Here is a 9,992-nt window from a genome sequence, read left to right on the forward strand (position 1 = left end):
AAGATGCTCATGGAGTTGGTGTGAATTCATGGACGAAAAAGGTGGCATTGACTGTGAATAAACGCAAAGCTAATTGGAGTAGTTTTTATACTCTGGAAATGCTTTCCATATGTGTATTAGATAACTTGATAAAAATTGAAAATTACTCAAATACAAATTTTTCTAAATTAAAAAATATATAAATTCAATTTCATAATACAAATTTGTTTCCTTGAACTCATTAAATAGGCACTTTATTCTCCTATTTAATATTTTAAGGCAAAAGAACCCTTACTATTTGATTTTGTTTCTTTTGTAGTCACCCTTGTTTATCTTTTCCACTACTTTCTTTTATATTTTATTTTTCCATTTTTTTACTATTTTCTTTTCTTTTTACTTCTTTTATACCACTATTTTGTTTCACTTTCCTATTGGTATTACTAATTCCATGCTTATTATAATATTGTAATTATCTTTTATTCATGATTTCATTCTTGTTTTAGTTATTGACATTATTAGAAAACAAATATATGTTTGTCTTAATCAAAAAGTGTATATCATTAGCAATTTTATTATTTAAAAATATATTAGCAAACTAGAACTTTAAATTACTTAATATTTAAAAGTATATTCCAAAAAATAAGGTAACTAATATTTTTATTTAATTTTTTATGTGTAGTTGATTAATTACTATGACATTACAATGTGAATTTGTTACTGTTGTTAAAAATTAATTTGTTCTAAATATGGCTTCGTGTATTAAGGGGAAGCATAATACTTTTTTTTCGTCAAAAAATTTAGAGAGTGCAGTAGGGCACTTGTCTCATCTACTCTAACCCCATAGAAACCCAATTGGACTGCCCTTGCCGCGTAAAAAATTTTTAAAAAAATTTGCTGATAGTTTTCTTTCCCCCAATTTGGCTCTCTTTCTCTTCCATGGTTTTTTTTTTTTCAACCACTCATCTCTAGCTTCGTACCTTGTGCCGAAGAAAAGATTATCGATATTGTTCTTGTTTTTCTTAATATATATATATATATATATATATATATATATATATATATATATATATATATATATATGTTCATGAGAATGAGGCTTGTTTCGGAAAGCACAAAAAATCTGGATTTGTTTGGATAGATTATAATTTGCAAAGATATTTTGATTTTATCGTAAACATTTTGTCTCAATTATCTTTGTTTGGATAGATTATTCTTTGCAAAGATATTTTGATTTTATCGTAAGCATTTTGTCTCAATTATCTTTTTATATTCCCAACAACTACTTCTATATCTTACATACATCATCGTAAAAAGTGAAACAGTATTTTTTAGTAAATAATTTTCCTAGATAACCTTTTATCCATAATTTTGATAAATAAAACATTCTTGTTGTTTTGAACTCCTAAATAGTGTTTTGATAGCAAAAATATCTCAAATAAAATTTCGTTTGTATCATAAATATATTTTTTAACCCACTTTTTTATATTTTCAATCACCTTTTTATCTCACATACATCACATCACAAAAAGTGTTACAGTAATTATTTCAAATAATATTCTATCCTTTGTTTGGATAAAATATTATTTGAAATATTATTTGGAATAATTACTGTAGCACTTTTTGTGACGTGATGTATGTGAGATAAAAAGGTAATTGAGAATATAAAAAGATGAGTTGGAAAATGTGTTTATGATGCAAGTGAAATATTATTTGAGATATTATTATTGGTACACAATTTTCCCAAATAACCTTTTATCCATAATTTTGATAAATAAAATGCTCTTTTTGTTTTGAACTCCATAAAGAACACATGAATAAAAAAAAAAAAAAAAAAAAGGCCGAAACTGACAGATCTGGATTGTACATAGTGCCTTGCACTAGGCTTGTGCCCACCGAACGCCGCCTCCCTTAGCCCGATCCCCAACTCTCAGCCTATCATTTGGGCTTAATTGCAAGGTGCTTAACTTTTGTTTGCCATCTTCCTTCCCCTATCCGACTGTCTTCTCCTCTCCTCTGTGCGTGGGTGTTGTTTCTGCCTAGTCTTTCATTCCTTGCCTGCTAAAGAGTAGAAACAAATCATTCTTTGAGTGTGGGGTGTTTTCGCGTAATTGTAGTAGTAATAGGGCATGCTGAATGAAGATGATGGCTCTGAAACTCAATCCTCCTACAACCCACGCGTTTTCCTCCAAGGTGAAGCCACCTTATCAGTTTTTCCTCTTCCTATCTCAAGTGTAGTTTTATTTATTTTTTATTATTATTTTAACTTTCCAGCCCTTTCCACACCCTTCTTACCTCCAACTGACAAAGTCAGGAATCGAATCTGAACCTGGCAGTGGAGAAAACTCTAAAAGCTGTCCCATTTTCACTGGGCTAAGTGTAGTTTTACTTAAATTGCTTTGCTTTGTTATTTTCTTTTTCTCTGCATTTCCTTCTCTAAATTCTGAAGGATAAAATGGGCTCTTCCAAAGTCCTATACTTTTTTCTTTGGTGGTTTAGTGTAATCTATGTCAAATTTGAGATACATGGCACCATGTGCAGTAGCTTTTCCTTTTCTTTTGCCTTCTTGGTTAATTTATAGGAACTTGATAAGAAATGTATGATGAGAGTAATGCCAGCTGATTACTGCACAGACTGTAAATGTTGGGATAGCTTGGTGGAATTGTTTCAATGTATTGTCTGTGATTTGTGATACTTTGTTCGAGTTCTGATTGGTTAATTAGGATTTTGTTCAGCTGCTAAGAGATCACCTTTTAGTCTTCCTTGACCATTTTTCCCCCCGGGGGGGGGGGGGGGACAAAAAGCTTTTGGCCCCCATTTTGTGCAGTTCCTATGACAAGAGATTGCACTGAAATCCCACATCCCTAAATGACAAAACTTATGTATGTTCTCCTTGTGTTGGAAAAGCACAGCTTTTTTATGTTTGGCAGTAAATAACAGTTTTAATTGGTGATGCTCACATGAGTAAGATGACAGAACTTTTGGTTTTACATTAATCTTTCTCCTTGCTTGTTCCATCATTAGTAATGTATTAATTCAAATAAAAGAAGCGGCTCTGGAACATCTTGTTCCTATACCTCTAGCGTAGTCCATTTGACATATAAATGTGGCTTTTGGCTATGATATCCTACACGTTACATAGGGATTTTTATCATGCAGACGGATGGAAAATTACATTGTAAGTGTCAAGCCAAAAGGGATATGTAAATTTACCCAGCCCCAAATGTTGTGTGCAATGAATATGAGTGCTGGAGATTCAGGAGAGTCTGCAAAGCTGAAATTTGATATGTTATTGACAAGGGTAAACAACTCTGAGATGGTTCTCTGCAACCTGTCAAGAGTTTCCCTCATGATAGAGCATTTGACGGTTTCATTGAGCTCATTCTTTACACTACCTTATCAGTTATCAAATACTTGTCTATGCCTGCATTTGCAGTTTCTTTCATTTGCAAATTGCCCTAGTTTGCCCTTGGGAAGAAACTATATTTTGTTTTTCTTCCATTTCTTGTTGGTGCTGCTGTTGCTGGATCTTGAGAACAGTAGCACTGGAGTCATCTCCATCTCTTAAGGTAATTCTTTTAGGATCCTGCTAGGTTGCTATTCTTGAAAAGTGTACCTGGGATCGCCGGAGATAATCATGTTTGTTACTTGTTTCTTTCTTGACAAGTCCGCTAAGTAACAATTTGCCAATGAAAAAAGCGCAAATTTGTATGGCACTTGAGGAACAATGTAGCTTTGGCAGTTGGGGCCTTTATAATCACAGTAATGTTAAAGTATGACTACTCCCAAATTTCAAGGGTAAAGTGTAATTATCCCTTTCCTTTGGTATCGTTGGAGTAGATGACTATTGATTACTTGCAGGAAAGTGTAATATTATGTAGTAATATATTTTTTGTGTGTGTGTGTATATATATACTTCTGAGATAAGTTATATTTGCAGGATGATAGGAAATGTGCAACAGTTAGAAACCTTTGCATCAGGGCTTCAGTGGCTTCGTCAGCACCACCACAAAGTTTGCAGGTTGCAGAAAATAAAGCTCACAACAAGTCAGACAAATTCCGAATAGGTGTGCTTGGAGCTAGTGGTTATACTGGTTCTGAGGTATGCCAAAATTCATCTACAACCTTTTGTGTGTGTGTGTGTGTGTGGGGGGGGGGATGGTGGTGTTATGGGGAAAGAGTGTGGGTGGCTATATATTGGGGTAAATGGTTTCTGGGTTTATCCTTATGGTTTGGATGAAATGATGAATTACTAGTGGAGATGAAGATTGGAGGCCATTAATGACTTTTGGGAGAAAGGATGTTAATAATGAAATGAGGTTGGCTAGTTATCAATGTTTCCTACTCAATACTCCGCTTCATAAATAGCTGGATGTTGAGAATGTGCAATGTTCGGTTTTTCCCCTTCTTGATGATGTTGCTGGATAGGACAATGTTGCCTGCTTTTCTATGGTTACATAGCTTTCTATTGGTTCTTTTGTTCATTTTATGGATGTTTTGGAAGATAAACATGCATTATTGTTTTCTAAACTGGCAGATTGTCAGACTCCTTGCAAATCATCCACACTTTAAAATCACACTAATGACTGCGGACAGGAAAGCTGGTCAACCAATCGGATCAGTTTTTCCTCATTTGGTTACACAGGCATGTATTTTTATGATTTCCCAATCTGTCTTTTCTTGTGCTCTTTTATAGCCCGTTTATTGTGCGTCATAGCCTTTAAATGACAAATCTGAAGTAAGCAAAATATTAATAAACTTTTGTAGGATTTGCCAGATATGGTTGCTGTTAAAGATGCCGACTTTTCCAGTGTTGATGCAGTATTTTGTTGCTTGCCGCATGGAACCACTCAGGTCTCTACATTCTTGTCCATCTCATACAATCACACTTGACACTATCTATGCTTTGGATGCAATGTACTTATTGGGGTTAACATCCGATATCTTTTCAAATTTTACCAATCGAAGAATTAAGATGCTGCTTGATGAGCTCCTAGGGGTGTGCTCATGTTTGGCTGATTACTTTTTTTGCCAGGAAATCATTAAAGGTCTTCCAATCAGTTTAAAAGTTGTTGATCTCTCTGCGGTACATTAACTGGTGAATTCGTAGCAGTTTTGCAGTTCTGCTATACTTCTAGTGGTTTATTATTACCCATTTCTGCATGATGATTGTGCAGGACTTTAGGCTACGAGATATTGGTGAATATGAGGAATGGTATGGTCAGCCTCACCAGGCACCAGAGTTGCAGGTTGGATTTTTCTTTCTTGTTATGTCAACTTCTAAGAGAACTTCTGCACGTAAGTATTCAATGACATGTATTACTCTGTGAAGCTTGTAAGAATCAGGAGTGCAATATTTTCACTGCTTTGATTTCTTGGTCAAGTTCCATGTAGCGTTTCCTGACACTAAGTCTATTTCTAACATCATTATAAGTGTTTAAAGTACAAGTTTAGATGTGAAAGACTACTGTTGCCTGGATGCAGAAAAACGCTGTATATGGTTTGACTGAGATTTCTAGGAAAGAAATTCAAGGTGCACGCCTAGTTGCTAATCCTGGATGCTACCCGACTTCTATTCAGCTTCCTCTTATTCCATTGTTAAAGGTTGGTTTGTGCTCGGAGCATTTTATTTCGTATTGTGTTTCCATTTACAATTTATTGCCATATTTCAAGAATCAAAGAGCTAAAGTTTTCAAAGCAAAACGTATAAGAATAAAGCATGCCTAAACTTTTCTTACTGTGATGAATGGACTGTGCTGCATAGAATATATGTCTGTCTGTCTATCTAGGCAATCTAAGCTTTGAAAATTGTGGTTAGCAGAACATCACTGACTATTCTTGACTAACGGTCTGAAGATCAAATGCTGTATTTTTATTCTAGATTATTAGAAATGGAAAGCTGAATAGCCAATTTTCTATAGCTATGGCCTTCATAACTCGCATAACATAATTTCTGTTAGTGCTCATATCACTGACTATTCTTGACTAACGGTCTGAAGATCAAATGCAGTATTTTTTTTTCTTCTAGATTATTAGAAATGGAAAGCTGAATAGTCAATTTTCTATAGATATGGTCTTCATAACTTGCATTAACATAATTTCTGTTAATGCTCATATATGCTTTTTTTTTTTTCCTTTTGTGTATAGGCTGAATATTTCCCGTTCATGCTTAATTAGTACTGAAGAAGATCTTCTCTTAAATTGCCTGAGTTAAGAGCGCGACAACTTGGCTTTTAACTTTCACATGTTTTTCTGCAGTTTCCTACTTCTAGTATTGTTCTTTGTTGCAGGCAGGTCTCATTGAAGTCAAAAATATTATTATTGATGCAAAATCGGGTGTTAGCGGAGCTGGTTTGAACTGTTTTCACTGCCTTTTGTGGATTCGTACTCTATTCTACTTAAAGAGTAGTTCTTTAAATTCTGATACCTGGCTTGCCATGTAGGACGTGGCGCAAAGGAGGCAAATTTGTACACTGAAGTAGCAGAAGGAGTACATTCTTATGGCATCACCAGGCATCGGCATGGTGAGCTAGGATTCATGGTAAAACAATTTTGTTGGTGATACACGATTTGGTGCCTTTTATTCATGCCATAAGTAGGAAGTTTTATGTAAGGATACATAGACTTGACATCGAGATCAATGACATGGTTCCTATTGTTCATTTCCAGTTCCAGAGATTGAACAAGGATTATCAGATGCCTCAAACTCAAAAGTGACTGTTAGCTTTACTCCACATTTAATGCCAATGGTAACCATTTTGTAGTACTGTGTGTCCTTTACTTGCTATCTTTTTCCATTGACAACTATGTTTTGGCATTACTGTTGTATCTTACAGAGCCGGGGTATGCAATCGACCATGTATGTGGAAATGGCTCCTGGAGTGTCTACAATGGATTTGTACCAGCACTTAAAGAGCTTCTATGAGGTACTTCATTCTATGATTGGAATTCCTAGGGTATAGCATTTGACCAACATGGTCCCTAAACCCTTCTTCCTTAACTGCCTTCTTCCTGACTACCAAAAACTAGAAAAGAACGTATAAAAATATCTTAGCAATCATTGTGAGTGGCAATGGGCTTGCAACTGGCTTGAAGGACTGAGAACATTTTTTTACTCAAAATTAAGCCTTTTGTTGTACTGTGGGCTGTATGGGTGTAATCTGCCACACAGAGCCAACAGTAAAGTCCAGGTGATTAAATTGCCACAGATTGTTCATTCTTGGCATTTGTATGGGCATAGATTAGGTTGGGGAATGTGGACATTCCTTGTGTATGGAGGTTTTTAAAGATTTCCTTTAAAACACACGCAAATGGCACACAATTTTCATTGTGCTCACTAGAAGAATATCTTTTAGCCGTTTTTGTCCTTTCCTGTAAAGAATGGTTTGTATCGATAAGGCATCCATTTCCAATTTCCAGGATGAAGAATTTGTAATTTTGCTGAAGAAAAACGAAGTTCCTCATACTCGACATGTCAGGGGATCCAACTACTGCCTTCTGAATGTATTCCCAGACCGAATTCCAGGACGAGCAATAATTGTATCTGTGGTAAGTGTTTTAATTCTTGCCCCCCCTTTCCCTTCATGATTTTTGTTCATCCGTTGATGCTACTTTGACTGGAGGCCATCTGCTGCAATTATTTTCATTGGTTTTTAATCAAAATGCCCTGTTACAGATTGATAATCTTGTAAAAGGAGCTTCTGGTCAGGCCCTGCAGAACCTTAATTTGATGATGGGAATTCCTGAGAACACTGGGCTCCTTTACCAGCCTCTGTTCCCTTGAATTGTTTTTCCATTTGATTTTGATGATGAAGAATATATAAAGTTGTAATTCATATACTGTTCATGTCAAAGGCAGCATGGATTTCATAGTGTATGATCAGCCGAACTTTTCAATCTAAGTTGGACATCAAAACTAGAGTTTGTTAACGGGTTGGATCGTTCATGAATAATGCTCGACGGTCGACTCGACTTGTATTAGATCAAATTTTGGTTTAACTTATGTTCAAGTGTATGCCAAATATTAGATCAAACGGACACAATGACTGGATCCAACAATGTTAAACGACTGCACCTGCCCATACTTTTGACACAAACCAATATAATTGACGTAAGGGAGGGGCTTGGACCTGCCTTGCCGTAGAAATTTTTTGCGATATCTGAATCTGGACGCATTATATCTGCCCCATGAAAACCTAGTAGGATCATTTGTAAAAGCTAAAGCATGTGGAACATACAATCATCTACAAAAAAGGCCTATCCTGATTAAAGAAAGTGACAGAACCAGCTTCGACTTTACCAACAAAAAAGCAAGAAGGCAAAGTAGCCGTAGTAACCGGTGGAGCCAGCAGAATTGGGGAAGCAACAACGGCACATCTTTCTGGTGAAAATGCTGTGAAGGCTGTTGTAGTTGCTGATATCCAAGATGACAAAGGCCGACTCGTCACTGAATCCATATGTTCACACCGGTGTAGCAATTTCTATTGTGATGTTAGTGATGCAAAACAAGTCGAGCCCTTGGTGGAGTGGACAGTCCAAACCTACGGCCAGCTTGATATCATGTTTAGTAACGCTGGCATAGCAAGTCCCTCTGATTAGACCATACTTAACCTCAGTATCTCACAATTCAATCGTTTGTTTGATATCAATGCTCGTGGGATGGCTGCCTGCGTAAAGCACGCTGCACGAGTAATGGTGGAGCAAGCGGTGAAGGGGAACATTGTTTGTACAACAAGTGTGGCAGCCAGCAGAGGAGTTACTTGGACTGATTATATAATGGCTAAGCATGCAGTTCTTGGACTTGTCGGGTTCGCAAGTCAGCAGCTATGGGTTCATGGAATTAGAGTAAACAGCGTTTCCACTTCTCGCATTGCAAAGCCATTGACATCTAATTGTGTGCTGAGGACAAGTGAAAAGGATGTTGAGAATGTATACGGGCTGCTTACTAGCTTGAAGGGAGTTGTCTTGACAGTAGACTTTGCAGAAGCAGTGCTGTTGCATTCATCACTGGTCTTGATTTGTCCGTGGAGGAGGATTGTTTAGTCTCCCTGGTTCAAACAATCGATTGATTCTGTTTGCAAATGAAGTTGATGTCATGATCTGTATTGGGATCTAAATATATCTTGTGATCGGTATTTCAGAAAACCTTCTTTGTATCAGCCATAGTTTTGGTATTATTTTATTAATAGTTTATCATTATTTTTTGGTTTCAAAATATTAAAAAAATGTGTATTCGGTATTTTTAATCATTTATTAACATCATGGTGAAATGAAATCCTACTTTAAGCAAAATATGAGTCCTCTCATGTGGCAGAGGGTTTTCCTCTCTCTTGGGAAGAGAATTGGTCCCCATTGATGGGAGTTCCAATTTTTTTTTTAAAACCAGCCAAAAGCTTTCAAATTTTAGCAAAATGAACGAACTTCCAAATACTAAAGTGCCCGGTAAATCCATTCATCAGATGTAAGAGCCTGAATTCCATAAATTGTTAGAAGTCAATGAGGTAGACAAAGTTAACGTAGAGAGAGTTAAGGAGGAACTTGGTAGTCATACACCATGAAGGGACCTACAAGAAAGCATTAAATATGCTCAAATCTTGGTAGGAATCCACAAACAGATTGATTCTAGAGAAAGGTGCTGAGGTGAGTAAGTTTATAGTTTTATAATCACTTGTTGCCTTCTCTCCAACCTTCCTTTCTTCCTCTCACATTTTTTTTTTCTTTTCTTTAACTGTTTGTCTGTTTGAGTGATTTTTTACCTAGAGAATATATATGCTTTTAGTTTTTCTTCCTAGATCTAGCTAAATTAGTAGTATTCTAGGTAGTAAGGTATACCACAATTACCACTCAGTAGACAACATGGTAGAAGAATTAGAAGAAATAATGCAGAAATTTGCACTTTCAAACAAGGAGAAATGTGGTACTCAACTGGATTTAGGAGATGTGAACGATGGCATTTTAAAATGTCAGGCAAGCCTTAATGGGAAAATATGAGGTGAGAAAAGTAGTCAACTACAAAG

The 9,992-nt window shown here is 36.0% G+C and overlaps 1 protein-coding gene and 1 pseudogene across 1 annotated transcript; both read left to right on the top strand.

Moving 5' to 3' along the window:
• The first annotated feature begins 1,806 nt into the window (after positions 1 to 1,806).
• Positions 1,807 to 7,978, top strand: LOC113699399 (probable N-acetyl-gamma-glutamyl-phosphate reductase, chloroplastic). Its single transcript, XM_027219749.2, has 13 exons — positions 1,807 to 2,169; positions 3,917 to 4,078; positions 4,514 to 4,621; positions 4,744 to 4,830; positions 5,012 to 5,062; positions 5,154 to 5,225; positions 5,461 to 5,580; positions 6,267 to 6,327; positions 6,420 to 6,500; positions 6,646 to 6,725; positions 6,813 to 6,902; positions 7,396 to 7,524; positions 7,652 to 7,978. Exons 1-13 carry the CDS (start codon positions 2,113 to 2,115, stop codon positions 7,757 to 7,759), a joined length of 1,206 nt encoding a protein of 401 aa, XP_027075550.1. The 5' UTR covers positions 1,807 to 2,112; the 3' UTR covers positions 7,760 to 7,978.
• Positions 7,979 to 8,241: 263 nt separating this feature from the next.
• LOC113699677 ((-)-isopiperitenol/(-)-carveol dehydrogenase, mitochondrial-like) lies at positions 8,242 to 9,165 on the top strand (annotated as a pseudogene).
• Positions 9,166 to 9,992: the final 827 nt, after the last annotated feature.

Source organism: Coffea arabica, chromosome 7c (assembly GCF_036785885.1).
Source record: "Coffea arabica cultivar ET-39 chromosome 7c, Coffea Arabica ET-39 HiFi, whole genome shotgun sequence".
NCBI classification, from domain to species: Eukaryota; Viridiplantae; Streptophyta; class Magnoliopsida; order Gentianales; family Rubiaceae; genus Coffea; species Coffea arabica.